The sequence below is a fragment of the Marmota monax genome, unplaced genomic scaffold (assembly GCF_021218885.2).
Source record: "Marmota monax isolate L192 unplaced genomic scaffold, Marmota_monax_Labrador192_F-V1.1 WCK01_AAM20220418_F8-fsc00103, whole genome shotgun sequence".
Lineage (NCBI taxonomy): Eukaryota > Metazoa > Chordata > Mammalia > Rodentia > Sciuridae > Marmota > Marmota monax.
Genome location: NW_026694286.1, coordinates 3,489,104 through 3,507,518, shown reverse-complemented (window position 1 = coordinate 3,507,518; position 18,415 = coordinate 3,489,104). Strand labels below are relative to the sequence as shown.

The 18,415-nt window shown below is 39.7% G+C and overlaps 1 protein-coding gene across 28 annotated transcripts in view; it reads left to right on the top strand.

The window, feature by feature from the left end:
• The window catches only part of Epb41l3 (erythrocyte membrane protein band 4.1 like 3), a 227,351-nt gene that overhangs the window by 120,392 nt on the left and 88,544 nt on the right, over positions 1-18,415 (top strand). For all 28 annotated transcript variants that reach the window (XM_058586428.1, XM_058586427.1, XM_058586426.1 and 25 more), the window contains one exon: positions 17,048-17,265. In XM_058586428.1, the coding sequence (XP_058442411.1) occupies positions 17,059-17,265 (207 nt within the window). In that variant the 5' untranslated portion in view covers positions 17,048-17,058. Of the gene's footprint in view, positions 1-17,047; positions 17,266-18,415 lie in introns of those variants that run through there.

Here is an 18,415-nt window from a genome sequence, read left to right as displayed (position 1 = left end):
GTTTAATCTGTCTTCCTCTTCCTACTGCAGGACAGAAGCAGAGTGGAGCCTAGGAAACTCTTATTCTGCCCAAACCTGTGACCCTTTCTAGGACAGTTTTTCCTGGGTAAACACATTGGGACCAGTGTGGTCCTTATGTCAGTCCCAGTTTTGCTTTGAATTATCTCCCTTCCTTTGCAACTTCTTACATTTCTCACCTGTCTGTCAAAATCTGGCTCAACGGAGCAAGTGCCCCTTTCTCTGCAGGTTTGAGGACCCCTATGAACACCAGAGTTCAAAGTAAGGAATTAGTGTAACTTCTTTTTTGCTGCATAGAAAGTGTTTACCTCGACTGATTTACTTTACATTAATTTTAAATAGACAAGTTGAAGGATTTAAGCTGATTCCATTGTGAAAACCATAGTAATTAAAAAAATTATCAACACATGAAGTGAAGCAGGTTCGCTGTGATTAAGCCTTAAAAAAAAAAAAACAACACCGTAAAGAACCTATTTAAAAAGAAAATTCTTAAGATGAATTGCATTTCAGGATTTTAGTTTTTCTTCAAATTTATTTTTGGCTCTAGGGTTTTGAGTTAATCCTCACTGAACTGGAAATATGTGGATTTAAAAATTGAAAGAGCTATTTATTGGCTTAGTTGCCCATTGGAGAAAAAGAATATAAATGGAACATCAGACCTGTGGCTGCTCAATCATTTTTTAGTACATTGTGTGGGACACACTCAACTCCCATAATCAGAATATCAGCATTAAGCTCCTGCCATAGGGCCATTTGTTTAGTCTTCTAAGTCACCTCTAGGGCAGGAAGGAAGATGGCGGCCCAGCTCATCTCTTCAGGCTTTCTTAACAGTGTATTTGAAGCATTCATGGGGAGCCCTTTAGCAGCTCTTTAGGCCTGGAATAAATAACCCTGGAGCAAGGAATCCTCTTATCAGCGCCTTCAGAGACTTTGATGAGAGAATATTTTCAAGCAAGTCATTTGTATGCCAGTGAGATCGTTTAACACCATTCTTCATTGTCTCCATCCATTTCTAGCATCAAGGTAAAAGCTGATGCATTACAGTAAAAACAGAATAATTAATTATTTGGCCTCTCGTTTATATTAAAGGATGAAAATTCAACTCTCTGATCAACCCTTATAGTACAGGAGGGTCTTAAGTTTCAGAAGAGTTCCCCATTTTTGTTCTGTTTAAAAATCTTAATAAATGGTATTGTTAATTGCTGGGTGTCAGAGACACCATGATATAGAACTTTGGAGAAGACCAAATTCTATTAATTTGGCTCTGGAATTTGGTACATTACCTAGAAAGTGTCAGGATTGGAAAGGTAACTGATCAAGTTGAGCATATTCTATATAGGAAGTAGTCGAGAGGTATTGACTTGTGTGTATTTCTATTCAATGCAGTCTGCCACAGAACAGCCAGAGGGATCTGATTTCCAAGACATCATTTGTAGACATGTTACTTAGGTCACATTTAGGTTACAGGAAGCTGCTATATTCATTCATTCATTCATTTAAATATTTAATGACCACCAGGTTGTTGCTGATATTTACATTGATTTGATTCTCTCTCTCTCTCTCTCTCTCTCTCTCTCTCTCTCTCTCTCTCTATCTATCTATCTCTATCTCTATCTCTCTATCTATCTATTTTTGCAGTGTTGGGGCTGGAACCCAGGGCCTTGTGCATGCTAGGCAAGTGCTGTGCCACTGATCTATATATATCTCCCCAGCCCCGTCTTATGATTTTATAAGAATTAAATAGAAACAAAAATTAGAATGTCTGGAATTCTCTCATACATTTGATTTTGTATTTTCATAGCAATAGAAGTTGTCTTTTTCATATTTCTTTATTGATTTGATCAAAGGTTATTCATGCTGTGTGAGTCTCCGAGGCTCACTGCCTAGAACTGCTTTAAAAGGCAAGATACAAATATTTACAGGCAGCTTGCCTTCCTAGGTCCCCATAAGGTCTTCTTTTCCCCTTTGTTTTCTTTCTGTTCATACCACATGTCCTTATGGTAAGTAGTTGCGGGGGGGGGGGTTGGGGGGGCTTGCATGAAGCTTGCGCTAACCACAGAGATAAAAACATTGAGACACGCAAGCAGTTACAGAAATGTGCCAACTCCTTGTTCTGTAGTTCGACTGAATCTACAGGGCTCCTAAGCGAGACCTACTGTACTGCTGTATTCTTGAGATGCAGAAAACAAGCTGTTCATTCATTTTCTATTTTTCAGGGTCCACGTATGCCAAATTTTCCTGGACAGACAGGGAATTGGAAGCACAGGATGTTTGTGCTTAGGTCATTTTGAGACAACCATTTTTGTTGTTCTGTCTTTGCTCAACCCCATGGTATGGACACCCATCACAAAAGACCTGAACCATGGATTCTCCACCAGATATTCCCAGATAATAGAGGGTATATACTGTCTCTCCCCCTAAGATGCAAAAGCTGGGATTTTTTTTTTCTCAGAACCCTTGCCCTGTTTTTTTACAGTGAGTCTGTGAGAGACCCATTTCAAGAGTCAGAGAGCTCCTATTTGGTAGTGGTTGACGACTGCATAGAGTCTGTTTTAATTTATTCATTCTCTGCAGCTCACACCACATTCCTCACAGATGCACAGTCAGATGTTGAGTAATAGCAAAATATGCTCCTGAATTTAGGTGCCAAAGTTATCTTTTTGCTAATAAGTTCTTCCCTGAATAGAATTGGCCAAGAACACAGGGGAAATACACTGTTTCCTTTTTTCCTCCTCCTTGGAATTTTAGTAAAAGGAAGGCATGGAGATTTTCAGCAGTGAAGCTGGACATTGATAAAGCGGAAGTTGTGACCCTGACTCTCATCACCTTGAGGCCCTCCATGAACAATCTCAGAGTTTGTCACTGATTGAGGCTCGGGCTTGCCCATTAGAGCCACCACAGTGGGAAGGCATGAATTGCTGGGGATCTGGGAACCATCAGAACCATTCATATTTTCCCTAGAAGCAACAATGATCATTTATTGTTTGTTTTCCAGGAATAAAATGGCAATCTGTGACAGATTCCTGAAGGTTCACATTAGATTGGAACTTCTTTTTACAAAGGATTAAGTTATTTTTGTGATGCTTTATGTACTTATTAAAGATAAGTAGTAGAGAAAATAGTTTTTAAGAACACAATTTTATAAATGTTTGAATTTACTAATGCCTGACATACATTAAGTAAAATAATAAGGAGATAGCACATTGGCAACATGGATGTATGAATGGTCGCATCATTCAATGACTTGGACAAGAGAAGGTTGTATGGTGTGCCTTTGTGTGCATCTTGGGTAGGAGAAAGAGCTATGTGATGGCAGTGGAAAGTCAGATTTCATTTTTGGCTCTTTGCTCATCTTGTGACCTACCTGAGTTGGATACTAACCTCGCTGTCCTGAGGGTCCCACATCCACTCCACAGGTTGGGTTGGAGCTGACCTTGTCTGAGGGAGGTGCTTAGCACCCGGCCCTGTGCTTCTCTGTGAACAGTTTCTTTTATGTTCTCCATCACTAACCCCCGCCCCGTTAATGAAAAAGTCATATCATCCCAAACGACTTATAAGAAATTATTTCAGCTGCCAAATTCCATGAAAATCCAATGATTTTATACACTCAGCTTTCCACATAGGGAACTGTAAGGCAATGTTTGATAAGATTTGTTTAGAGTTCTTAAGCAATTCCACAGTATTTAAATTATGCACTATGCATTGAACACATAATGACAGTTTCTTTCTTACCTAAAGTGACTTACAGTTAACAGAAAATGGAGAGAGCAGTTGCTACACTTATTTACTCACTCTTTCCAGCTTAACATAAAGACTGAATATTTTGCTGTTAGGTATGTTATTGGTGTTCTGAAATTTCCATTTTGATTTAATTTTTCTGCTTAAAAGCTGAAGAATACTGTTAAGGGGTTGCCTCTAGCAAAGAGAAATGAGTCGTTGTCAATTCTGAGCTCTATTTCAATGATAGGGAATGCTAATGGTTTGCTATAAATACAGCTATCATGAAACTGAATTCAAGTATTTGTGTTAACTCTTGAAAAAAAAGTTAAATATTTTTTGACAGTTTCCAATCCTGAGGTCAACTATTTAAGTATTTCTACTGTATATCGAGTAATACGTTTAAAATGCTTATCAAAGTGAAAAAGACGTAAATGAATTTTAGAGAAACCCTGCCTTTTGCTGGGTGAGGGTGGTTCTTTCTAAGTCAAACCCAGTACAAGACAGAATTCACATGTGGACCGCTTATGAGCCTAAAACCTTTAATAGCATCAACCTGATTCTTGTATATACCATGTCAAAACTTGAGTAGGTTCCCAATAATGACAGTATCAGAGATAGTCAGGTAAAAATTTTATGGAGACTCTGAATTTCTGCTGAATTATGTACCAAACAAGCATGTAGGTAGTACAGGTGCCATTTGTCCTTTGGTTAGATTCTCAGATGACGTGTAGAAGCACATTTTGTACTCCAAAGGCCATAGCTCTTCACCTGAACCTGTTTTAGGTTTGCTTTCTTTGGAAGACTGAAAGTGCCACTGAAACCACAGGAACACATCATTTATAAATGAAGGCAAGCATTGCTTTTCACCTGGTCTTGATGATTTTAAGAAGTATTGCTGGTGAGGTATGGTGGGCTAATGATTTCCCGTGATGGAAGAACCATTATCGAAGAATAATGGCTAAACTGTTGACATTTGTTTGTTGGTGGGCTCCCTGTCTAAGGGCCTGTTGGAGAGTGTATTATTTGCAATCTTTTCCCCTCCAGGGACCCTGATGTAAACAAGAGACCTAACACATTTAAGAGATTGATTTTGCCCGTCAGCTCAGTTCATTTTCTCTCTCTTACCAAAGCTGCAGTCAAAGCTTCCGATGGGGGCGAGGGGCTGGGATTGTGGCTCAGTGGTAGAGCACTCCCCTAACCTGGGTGGGACCTGGGTTCCATTCTCAGCACCACATAAAATGAAGGCATTGTGTTGTGTCCATCTACACCTAAAAAATAAATATTAAAAAAAAAAAAGCTTCGGATCAGCACTAGATGGATACCACTTCCCTTCATTTTTCTCTCTTGTTACCTGGCCCTGAGATTTTCTGACACCTGGAAATTCTGTGGCTATTGCTTGATAACTGATTTCCCTGTGCCCACCTTTGCCCCTTCATTCAGAAACCAGGGTAACCTTTCAAAGCAGCCACAAAACCATTCCCCACTTTAAAATGCTCCATTGCATTTACAGTAAAATCCAACTTCATCCACTGGCTTTCAAAGACCGTGGGGTCTTACCCCGGCTTCCATCTTCTTCGTCTGTTTCTGTTCTTCCCCGTGCCTCCCTCATTCCAGGTGCTCGGGCCTTGGTTTTGTTAGTTGATCACCCCAAGCTCAGTTCATCCTTAAGGTCTGATCCCAAGTCTTTCTTAAAGGCTTTATCCCTACCTCCGTATCTCTACATGGCAGTTCTGCTGGATATCTGAATATGGCTTAAATGTCTTTTTCTAGAGTGGTCATTCCTAACCACCCAGACCAAAGCAGCACTCCTCTACTATACCTGGACTGTTTAATAACATCCATCTTGAGCTGACTTTTAAAATTTATTTTGCTCTTCCAAATACAGTCTTCACCAAAGCAGAGACCTTGTTCATCTTTATAAGATGTATCACCAGGCCTCGGAACATCTGTTCTGCAAGTGATTGTTGAAGGGATGTATTAATGAACGAAGCAGTGTTGCAGCCATAGTTTGTAACCTTAACTAATAAATTCCCAACCAAAAGCAAAGAAGCCAGGTTGGTGTGTGCAGCCAGTGTCATTGCTAGATGTGCACTTTGCTTTGAAATTGCAAGACACACTCTGAGGACCTTAGGTGCCCCTTCCTGAACCTTTGGTATCCAAGAATCCAGTTTTGGTAACCTTGTTCTTGACAGAGTGCACATAATGCAAAGATCCTGGAATTTGAATGGGTTCATCTGCCACTCACACCATAGTCTTAATTTGCAAGTAGTTCTGCCAGCCCCTAGCTCTGTCTTCTCTATTAAAAAGGGTCCCTGAACTCTATTAAAACCTAACACTAGCTCAAATCCCCGTTCCTCCAAAGGGGAGCCAGCTGCCTACTTTATTAAAATTTATTAGGGGAACTTGTAGGAACAGCCAAAGAAAGATTCTTGATGTTTTTTTCCTGAGGTATAGGAAGTTTTATACCCTGGTATTTGGCACCAGGTGGATTTGGTGAAACTATGTATATTGATAAGGTGGATACTTACATAGTCACTATATCTAGGCCTACATATATTCTAAACTGCATTTGTTAATCTTTCTGCGTACGCATAGACCTAAACATTTAAAAAATAAAAGCCATCAGCTTACTATAAATAGAGATTTCCAGTCTATTAGGTAAGAGTGTTTTTTCTAACTTTTTCATATTATCTGGGTATCTGAATAATGTATTGTTTCAGTGAACAAAATGAAATATTAGCCAGGCGCCGTGGTGCATACCTGTAATCCCAGGGGCTTTGGAGGCTGAGGCAGGAGGATCACGAATTCAAAGTCAGCGTCAGTCAGCAAAAGTGAGGTGCTAAGCAACTCAGTGAGACCCTGTCTCTAAATAAAATACAATGTAGGTCTGGGAATGTGGCTCAGTGGTTTAGTTCCCCTGAGTTCAATCCCCAGTACCTTACTTAAAAAAAGAAAAAAGAGAGAAAAATGTAATAGATTCAAATAGTTAATGAGGCCTTCTGCCTTCTGCCTGCACCTTCTGTGCAGTGGTAAATGCCTCTGTCTCTTACTGGAGTGCTGATGATTGCCTGCCGTAGAAGAATTGTGGACCAGGAGGGACACTAGTGAACACAGCTGGCATCTGTCTTCACTAATCTTACAGGGCAGATTTTCCTTAGATTTCATGCTGGTAGTTATAACAGTTTTGTTTTTTGGTTCCCAGGAACCCTAGAATTTTGGAATTTTAGAACAGAAAGGGAAACCAAATTCTATTGAGGTCACAGAGCATGTGGCAGATTTGGGCCCATCACCAGAGGCCCCCTGGCTGGTCTATACCCTCTTGCCCCATCATGTGACTCCCTACCAGGCTGTGTCCTTTCACTTTTATTTATCTCTGATTTCCCTTTTATCTTTCTGAAATAGTCTGACTTTTAATTAAATCTGCAGTTTAAAACTGGTCTCTTAACTTGGGACTGAAGGTTAGTGATTATTTCTTATGGAAACCCATCTTGCCCCACAGACTTGCTTGCAGCTCCCTTCTCTGGGCTGAGTCCTTACTTCCTGAGGACTGGGATGTTTTTGTTTCTCAGGGTAACTTGTCAGAATGCAAACTGCTTGAAATAGAGAACTATGGCCTTTAAAAAAAAATCTTGATTAGGTGTTTTAAATTTATAACACTGAATAGTAATGCCCAGTACTGTTTTGAAATCTTCATCTCCATATTGATGGACCTTGGGAAAACTTTTGCAGGTTTACAGTGGTCATTATGGAAGTAATTTTTGATTCTTATATTTCCTTCATAAAAATTCCAAATTGCTGCTTTTGGCATAATCTTAAAAAAATCAGTGACCTCTATCAGAGTTGACATATTGGCTTAGAGGATTTAATTTTTTTTTTTTTTAGTTGTTGACAGACCTTTATCTATTTGCTTGTGGTGCTGAGAATCAAACCCAGTGCCTCACACATGCTAGGCCAGCGCTCTACCACTGAGCTACAGCCCCAGCCCAGGCTTAGAGGATTTTAACTTACATTTTTGTGTATGTGGCTAAAAAGCATATTTGGGGGAAAAAAACCCAAAACAAACAAACAAAAAACTGTTCAGAATTTTCCCTACTATTGGTCAACTCTTTATTGTCAACTTTTTGGAAGGTATTTTTAATGCCTAATCCTAAAGCTGACTGCTTTGTACTGTGAGGAGTAAATGACCCTCTGTTGCCTCATCAAAGCCTGTTTGGCCTAATTTTGAGCTGAAACAATGGGGAAATCCACCTGTCCTTCCCATGTCAGCTGTCCTCATGGCTGCCAGACTGACCTCTGTGTAAGGAGGCCAGGTCCCCCTGGTGAGGCCAGACAGCCTCCTGGGCTCGCCCTCTGCCTGTCTGACTCTCATGACCCCTCGTTGTCCACTCCCACAACCCTCTGTTCCAGCCACAGAAGACTGTATCCTCTCACTTAAGTGAGAGCAAGAGATCTTTCATGCTGTTCTGATTTTGCTTGTTGATAACCTCTGCCTAGATCTTCCTTCCGTCTTCCTCTTATTCTTTCTTTAAACACAAGAGGTAACCTTGATATGCATGAGGCAGATTGGAGTTGGGAGTCTGAGAAGTGGTCTGTACCCAGCAGGATGCAGCTGGACAGATGGAGGCCCACCTGTTGAAATGCAGAAGGCTGAAGTGGGGTGGGGAGGAAGCTGGCAGTAGTGGGGACTCAAGGATGTGGGTGCAGAAATGTTTAGGTGTAGCTGCCTTTGAGATAAGCGAGGAGGAGGGTGAATTTGGGTCTGAAGTTCACAAGGGACAAATTGAGAGACTTATATTTTGGAATTGTCCTTGTATCTAAAAAGAAGTAAATGAGCTCTCCAAGACAAAGAATTTGAAGAGTGACACCGATTCCCAAAGAGCTGTCAAGTTTAAAAACTGGGATACGAAGGGGCAAATGAAAATGAGGAAAAAGTAGTCAGGAAAGATAGAAGGAAAATTGAAAGACAGAGAGATGTCACTTGGGATTCATTGGCTCGAGGGGATGCCACTGATATCCTTGGTGAGATTGACTAAGATAATAGGGAATATACTGAAGAATGAATAAGTAAGAGAGAGAATGTGGAGATAGCATAAGAAGATTCTTTCCAGAAGACTGGCTGTAAAGAAAAGCAGAGACGTAGGGCCATCTGGGAAGGCTGGAGGGTGAGACCCACAGCACATCATTTTGGTTTCTTGTGTTGGTTAGTTTTGGGGTATATGAAATGAAGGCATTTTTTAAAAATGCAAATAAAGACACTCTAATTGAAAGGCTAAGAGATATTACCGTCTTCTCAAGTGTTAACAACTGAGGGCTTTATCAAGCTGGTAAATAGCATTTGGTGGTCACAAATATTTCTGCTAAGTTCTACCAGCCTACTTGCCTTTCCTTGCCTATAAATTTATAATTGAAACATATAAGGGAAAAAGATGATTTTTTAAAAAATTTGTCCATTGTTGGCTCAACATCCTTGTAAGCGGGTAAATAGTACAAAGGAGTTTTTCACTTATGAAATACTTTGCTATTCCATAGGAAGCCTGTCTTACACATCTATATTAGGCATTTTCTTTCATTAAGTCTTACATTTGTATCTTTTAATAAAATGTCACTGAATTTTCATTTCAGCGAGAGAGGTAAATTTGAATACAAAATCTAATTTAACAGTCATTTAGTTAGGAGATGGAGACTTTAAAGATGCTACTTTTAGTGGTGGAAAAAATGAGGACCTACTGACAATTTTTTTTTTTCCTTTGGAGTAAAAAATTAGAGCTGAAAAGAAAGAAAACTTGAAATGCATGACAATGACCACATCCTTTTTGTAGGTGATTGGATTGGGAATTGTACATATAATTTCATTAACACTTGCAGGATACATCTTTTGAAGCTCATTACCATTTCTCTTGGTAATCCCTTAATAAATATATCCCTGAGAGGCATATGGAAATGGAATTTATGTTTCTTTTAAAAAATAAAAGACTCTTCTTTCCACCAGCCTAGCATGCTTAGGAATGTCCTTACCTCAACTTTTAGGACTTGAAGTTTTTAGAAATTTAAAGCTTTTCAGCCTAAACAAAACATGAAAAAGCCAGGCACCGTGGCACATGCCAGTAATCTCAGTGACTCTGGAGGTTGAGGCAGGAGAATAGCAAGTCTGAAGCCAGCCTCGGAGACTTAGCAAGGCCCCTAAGCAATTCGGTGAGACCCTGTCTGGGGTCTGGGCTGGGGATGCAGCTCAGTGGTAAAGAGCCCTTGGGTTCAATCCCCTGTACCAAAAAGAAAAAAAAAATCCCACAAAGAGTAAGGTAAATTTAGTATTAAAAGGGCACAGTTTTAATTCAAAGTTAAGCATTTTCTATCACTCTCTATTTGGGATTGCAAATGAGAATGTTTACTTTCAGTAAAGTAATCCAAGTAATCAACAGTTAATTTAATGCAAAGTGAGTATATTAGAAGAGGAGGGAACCTTGGAAAATTGTCTTTACTGATTTGGAAAGGGAAAGGTGCAATTTTAAGTAGCAAGAGTCATCCCAGAAAGCAAGAAATAGTGTAAGAAGAAGAAGAACAACATTAACCATGGGCCAGTGATGTAGCTCATGCAAGGGACCTTGGGTTCTGTCCTCAGCACTGAAAAAACCAACCCCCCCAAAAAAAAAATAAAAAAAGAAGAAGAAACAAACCAATGTAAATATCATAAAAATCTAGTTTGAAATAATGGTTTGGCATTTATGCACGCGAGTGAAGTAGTGTACTATAAACCTATTAAAGTTATAATATTGGATGTTAATTGTTTGCCATTTAAAAAATCAGTTTATTAATTGCTTATGTTGTCATGTACATAGAGAAGAGGAATGTTAGAAAAAGTTTGGAAATGGAATTTGCTGATCTAGGCCATCATTACTGGTTTTTGTTTTTTTTGTGTTTTTTTTTTTGGAACCATGAACTTAGGCCCCTTCAGATGTGGAACTGGATATTGATTCTAGTGAGATTTCAAAATTAAAAAGCCTTACATTTTAAGGCTTATTACTTAACTCTCTCTTGATAGAAAAGTTTTATTTTATTAACATTAATAAAAAAGCAGCAATGCTTTTCATTCATTATATTATTCATATAGTACTAGAAAAAGTAATATGCCAGTGAAATGTTTGAGAGGGGCACAGGAGTTTGAGATTGGAGGTTCTGTGGTTTCTGGGGTGTATGACAGGTAAGGTATGCTGTGGAATAGTCATACATAGAAAATAATGGTGGGGGAGCTGCGGCTGTGGCTCAGTGGCAGCGCACGTGCCTGATGTGTGAGGCACTGGGTTCGATTCTCAGCACCATGTATTAAAAAATAAAAATCTATCAGCAACTAAAAAATATTAAAAAAATAATGGTGGGTTATTATTTCACTAGTTGATAGGCAGTTTTTGAACCCCATCTATTTTGCATATTAATTCAGCTTGTGTAGAGCTGGCTTTCTGCCTTGGAGACAAGTCTTGGAATTAAAGATAAAAGCAGGTACACAATGATTTCATGACTGGAGTGATAACACTGGCATCAGTTGGGATATTGCTGTATTAATTTTTCCTTCCATTGTTCATATTTAGTGAGTCCAGGGACTAATGTGTTTAGAGAGATTTCTTTTTTTAAAAACCTATTTAGCAAGGAACATGTTGGTATTAAAAGTATATATAAACTACATTTTAAAAGCTGTGTTTAAAAAGTAGTGAAGAAGTTGCAGGAAGATAGTGCAAGAGATGACAGATTTGTAGTGCAAGAGATGACAGATTTGTTGGCTCCGATGGGGGGATCTGTAGTTTCTGCCTCCTCTTTCCCTGTCCTTCCCATCTCTCCAGCCCACTCACTTCACTCCTCAGAGAGGAATCCTATGCATTCTCTAATTCCTAGTCTGAGCTTCTCATTTTATGGAAAAGGAAACAGAAATTTATTCACCCAGCATCATACATGAAACTTATTTGCTGCTGGTTATTTTCATGTATTATGTCTCTAAAGATTATGTATAGATTTTTAAAGTGAAATGAAGAGAAGTTTGTAGTTTGGAATAAGATTTTAGCTTTTTCTTTCTTTAACAGTTTTGACATTCGATGTTATGGCTATGACTTACTGAGCCACTCTTCGTAACAGTAACAGAGAATCCTAAATATGATACTCATAAAACATAGTAAGAAAAACTTGATTATATCCAAAATCCTTTAATAATAAGAAAGTGATCTGTATGCAGGAACTTTATTGCCATAGGAAAAATTGAGCATCTTTATTTTAATGCTTTTTCTATTAGCTGTTTATGTTTTCCATTTTTTACTCACGATTTAGTGACTGTGATTTTTATTTTTTTTAAATAGGGATTCTGTGAAACACCTACTCAAACCTTTTTTTTTTTTTTTCTGGTACCAGGGAAACTTAACTACTGAGCCACATCCACACAGCCTTTTGAAATTTTAGTTTGAGAAAAGACTTTGCTAAGTTTCTCCGCCTGGCCTCAGAGTTGCCATCCTGCCTCAGCCTTCTAAGTCACTGGGATTACAGGAGTGTGCTGCTGTTGCTGCTGCTGCTTTTTTGGTACCAGGGATTGAACACAAGGGGTGCTTAACCGCTGAGCCACATCCCCAGCACTTTTTATTTTCTATTTTGAGACAAGTTCTCACTAAGTTGCTTAGGGCCTTGCTAATGTTGAAGCTAGCTTCCAATTTGCGATCCTCCTGCCTCAGCCTCCCAAGCCACCAGGATTACAGACGTGTGCCACCATGCCCAGCTCTAAACCTTTTCTTTTTTTTTTTTGGAAGACTTTCATTAGACTGACAGAAGCATTAGATTGGAAAAAACCAGTAGTGTTTCAATGGACTGCATTGATGTTAACTGTGTAACAATTTTTCAAACTTGGCAGGTGGAAACACACACACACACACACACACACACGTTATACTTATTCCTTGCTTTCTGGGTTGATTCTTGCTATTTAAAATTGTACCTTTTCCTTTCCAACGCAGTGAAAACTATTTTCCAAGTTTCCCTTCTGATATTTTCACTTTGGACTAAATTAAACTGTTATTTGGGTTAGTTCACTGAAAGTAAATATTCTCATATTTACTTTTCTTTAAATACTTTTTTAATTGTTCACAGACCTTTATTTATATGTGGTGCTGAGAATCAAACCCAGGGCTTCACACATGCTAGGCAAGCACTCTACCATTGAGCCACAACCCCAGCCCCTCATATTTACTTGTAATAACTAAATTTACCATTTGTATGTAATTTAGACTGAATCCATATACATAGATATAAGTAACAAATATACATGTCTACATATACGTATATGAAATTTATATTTGTAAAATTTTTTCCTTGTAGGATCTTTCAGAAATTTTTTAATATTTATTTTTTAGTTGTGGTTGGACACAATACCTTTAATTAATTTACTTATTTTTATGTGGTGCTGAGGATTGAACCCAGGGCCTCACATGTGCTTGGCGAGCGCTCTACCACTGAGCCACAATCCCAGCCCCTTTCAGAAATTTTTGTTCAAGTTTTATTTTCTTAGCTATGTAAGACATAGAAATATCTACCCTTTCAGTAAGAGACATTACACTTTAAAATACATAGATTTGATAATAAATGAGGTTGGTTTTGCAGCCTCATTCTTTATCAAGTAACTGGTGATATGCCACGTTCCAGATACTGTGTTGATATTGGGTATATTGGATATAAATACATGGTTCCCACCTGGAATAGCTAGGTTGGAGGTAAGGGAGAAGAGAATGATTATAGTTTAACTATTGCAGGAAGAAAACTCAGGCACAGCTAGAATGTTGGTGAATGAGGAAGGCCTTTCTCAGCCAACATTTGAGGAATGGGGAGTGGGCTGCCTAAGAACAGAAGAATGAGGTGACTTTGATGTGGAGTAGAAACTAAAGGACAGCCATTGTGGCTGGATCATAGCGGGCTGGAGGGCCAGGCACCTCTAGAGTGTCAGGGCCTGGACATATCCCTGAAGGCCATGGTAATTATGAGTTTAGATTTTATTTTACTTCAAGTGCCTTGAGAAGCTGTTAAAAGCATTTTCAGCAGTGAGTATGGATGGGACTGGATGAATGTTTTCTGGAGATTAGACACAGAGGTGAGCAGGAGCAGGACAGAGAACTAGTCAGAGGTGACTGAAGGAATTCAGGAGAGAAATGAATAGTGGCTCATGGAGGGACAGGGGACAAATAAAGATTTTATTTTGGAAATAGAACCAGAAGAACTTTCCCTTGTGTATGAGATAAGAAGGTTTAGGGGAAGGAAAATATCAGGGGTGATGGGCTTGAAGAAGCAGCCTTTCCCCTTGTTGAGGTGGGGAAGATGAGGGAGGGAGGGGATGGCTGAGGGGAGAAATCAGGAGACACCTACATGGCCTGGCCGGGAGTGGTAAGTGGGCGAAGGGATGCTAACTGGGAAGCTCAGAACAGAGATTTGAACTTGAGGTGTGAGTGTGGAAACCTCTGACATACAGGAAGGATCTAAAACCCTGGGAAAGTGTGTGGCATGCTGGGAAGAAGGTGTGATAAGGTGTGATGAGAGAGCAGAGGTCCCAGAATGGAATACTCTGGAATTTGGCCACACAGAGGCCAGACAGAAGGAGGCTGCAGGGAGAATGGTGCTATCTGAATCCCCAAGACAGGGAAGTGTGTTGACAAGGAGAGTTCATTGCTTGGGTCAGAGCTGCCCGGAGGTCAGATGGTAGAACAGGGAAGAGCGCATGGTCCGCTGCCTTGACCACAAGAGCCACCTCAATGAAGTGGGTGGGGTAGGAGCCAGAATAGAGGAAGTGAGGAAGACAAGTAGGGTCAGCAACTTTTTTTTTTTTTTTTTTTTTTCCTTTTAGGTTGAGTCAGGAGTGAGAAGAAGAGGAACTTGGTAGCAGCTGAGGGGGGTGTGAGATCAAGGGAGAGTGAGAACCACAGGGGCATTAATGCCGTTCATAGAATGCATCACATATTGGGGTATGGGCCAGTACACTAAGGTTCACACAAGGCAAAAGCTGACTTCTGCTTCATGTGACAACTCAAAACAAGTGGCGTGACTCTGACATTCTCCTGAACATGGCACATCCATGGCTGTGTCTAAGGAGACCATGACATTTGTCATCATTTTCTAGTCAATGACAATTGAGTCCCCCGGAGCAAGTGACTTTGTCTCTATGAAGACGAATATTGAATAAGTTTTTTTTTTTTTTCCTGTTGTTTCATTGTCCAGACTTAATCACATGATCACTGCTCATCACCGGCAGGCGGAGGAATTCTAGCTAAAACAAAATGCTTACTTACTAAAGGAAGTTACTAAAGGCCACTCCATTTCTGCCTCAGACGATGAAGTCCTTGGGGTAGAGAGGGGATGGGTTATAACATTTTAATCTCTGCTTCTAAACCACAGGCAACACTTGGCTTATATTTGGGACTCAGTAATTGTTGGGTGAGTTCAGTTGACTATTAAGTCTGATCCTCCCCCTTCCCAAGATGGGAATTCAGTTGTAGGCTCTGAATTCCTCCAGATGAATACCTTGTCTCCCTCAGCTGTTCTCTCTCTGTACTCATCCCACTTTCCAGGATAAGAGGACCAAAAAAAAAAAAAAAATACAAATGTTTACCTTCAAGATTTGCTCTAAAATCTAAAATGTGATATAGGAAGAAAAAGAAGAGACTATGTTAGTTTTGCTTGGATCATTTTCTTGCTCTGCCTGTGGACTTGGTATTTACATATGCTTTGGGCAGCTCAGCACATGCCAAGTTGACATGTCTTTTATTCAACAGAAGGTGTAGCTGGGAATTGGGAAAAGGAATAATAAAAAAAAAAAAAAGTGCAGATGTAGCATTGAGTGGTTTTTTTTGCAATGTTCTTCAAATTTGTAAACATATTCCAATGTGTTGTGAAGATAGGGCTTTACTACAGTTACTAGTTTATTTTCAATAATTCTATATTATGCCAGTGAATATATCATTTACTGAAGGTATTACACTAGCCCTTTGCTCAGGATATTTTTACCATAAAATTAGAACTAGGAAGGGAAGTTATTACACAACCTGAGATATATATTTTTGAGGTATTTACCTCACATTCATAAGTTAAGAAACAAAATGTCATATATACTTGGCATAGCAGCTTTCTTGCTGCTTAGAGTAAAAATCTTCCTTAAAACACAGTAGTGTGTCTATTAGGAGAAAAAAATAACAATAGAAAATCACTTCTTCAGGTGTAAATGAGTTCATTTGTCTCATTTGGCACCTGTGGAAACTGAAGCACAAAATACTAAACTTGAACAGCAAACTATTAGAAGATGGTGGTTGTATGTCAGAAGGTCATACTACGTATTATTAGGATTAGGATCTTGGTTTGAGGCTACACTCCTGAAGAAATCTCTATGGTAATTGCAGTTTCCACTTCCAAAGAAGGTAGCGGAATTAAGAGAAGTCACATGGGAAAGGCATTTGTTCCTAGAAAAATCTACAGATTCAGCGGTGGGGATGACCCCTGTGTAGAGAAAAGAGGGAAGAAACATGAGAATGAGAGGGAATGTCTACCATTGCTAGATCATCCTTCCCTCATTTCAGCTAATTCACTTTTCTGAAATTGTTATTCAATTATTAGCCATTTTTGAAATGTCTGTTTGTGATCATCTGTGGCAGAAGCCTTATTAGGCTACTGGAAGAAAACCTGTAATCATTACAAATCAACTTCCACTCCTGGTTCTCTGTTCCTTTTGAGCAGCTCTTGGGTGCTCATCTTTTTCTCTTTTATTAAATTATTTATCCTAATTTGTTATATATGATGGCAGAATGCAATTCAATTCAGATTACGCATATAGAGCACAATTTTTGAAGTCACTGGTTGTACACAAAGTATTTTCACACCATTTGTGTCTTCATGAATGTCCTTAGGGTAATGAGGTCTAACTCATTCCAGTCTTTCCTACCCACATGTCGCCTCCCATCCCCTCCCTCCCCTTTGCCCTATCTAAAGTTCCTCCATTCCTCCCCTGCCCCCCCCCCCATCAGCATTATGAGTCGGCATCCTCCTATCAAGGAAAACATTTGACATTTAGTTTTTGGGGATTGGCTTACTCGGGCATCTGGGTTGGTTCCACAATTTAGCTCTTGGGAGTTCTTTGTAGTACCTCTGGGAAGTCCTCTCTTGGGCCTGCGGAATAGAATTGCTCCTGGTTAAGCAATCTCTCTTCCTTCCCTGTGTATGGGTATCTCTGCCTTTCATGGTTAGCACCCTGCTTTGCTTGCACCCAGTCACAGGACCTTCCCTTTTTTTTTTTTTTTTGTCTCTGCAGAACAATCCACCATGACGACCGAATCGGGATCAGACTCTGAATCCAAGGCAGACCAGGAGACTGAGCCCCAGGAGGCAGCGGGTGCACAGGGGCAAGCGGGGGCTCAGCCCGGGCCTCCGGAGCCCCCGAGCGGGAGCGGGAGCGGCAGCCTTGAGGAGCCTCCGGCGCTGGAGCAGTTTGAGGCTGCGGCGGCGCACAGCACCCCGGTGCGGAGGGAGGTGAGGCCGCTGGCAAAGGCCAGAAAAGCAATTAAGGGCTGTTTGCTGAGCTTCTCCAGGCTCGACTTTCACCTTCGTTTCTTAGCACCAGAGGCAGCTACGAGGGGTCGTCTGCTTTGGCCTGGTGGTTCCAGGCAGATGAAAATGTATGCTATTTTAAGGCTGTCAGTCAGTGCCATTCCCCAAGCCTGCTTGGTGACTCCTTCCTTAAATTAAAACACTTAAACTCACACTGAAATCTGGATTTGGAGAAATTATTGTTCAGTTGTTCCTATCTGGATTTATAAGAAGTGTGGACAGAAAACTGGCAGCTTTAATTATGCTGGTGATGTTTTTTAATTTCAAGTCTAAGGGTTAGAACTGTTTTGGTTTTTTTTCCCCCTATTTTTAGCTGATGTTCACATAGGTCTCTTTTCCTCCCCTGTATACATCTATATTATCAACTCTGTGCCTACACATGTTTGAGTTGGCATGAATAATGTATTTTTTAAAACAAGATTTTATTCTAGAGGCTGGGGCTATGACTCAGTGGTAAAGCACATGCTTAGAATGCAAGAGGCCCTGGAAGCCCCGACTTCTATCCCCCCAGCATTACCAAAGACAAATTATGGTTTATATCCAGGTTTCCAATGAATCTGGCTTTCTTTTGTCTTAAAACTTTGGAATTGGAATCAACATGTTTTAGAGTACTAATTTGCATTTAGTACAAAATCTGGAGTCCTTACAAATGATTGGCTTCTTCTAGTTTGCAAGTATTTGTGTTGAGCTAGAAATTTTAGAAAACGATGAGGGAAATCAGTGTTATCAGTGAAAATCTCTGGAAATGACAGCATTACTATTATAATTTTAAGCTCTATGTTTACAACCAGATTATTTTCTTTTCTTGTCCTACCTTTGCAAGTCTTCTTTTAAATAGAATTAATAATAACATGTACTTTCAGTTTATGAGTAGTTGTTCTATTTGGTCCAGGAGGTTTTGTGCTGAGTGCTGGGGATGCCATCCCAGCCCTGCATATAAAATCTAAGGAGCTGCTGCTGTTGGCATCATGGTTTTCTTTATGTTTTCGTTTTCTTTTTTTTTTTTTAAATATTTGTTTGGTTTCTTTTAATCTTCAAAAATTTTAAATTATTAGGCTATTTGCCTTTTTTC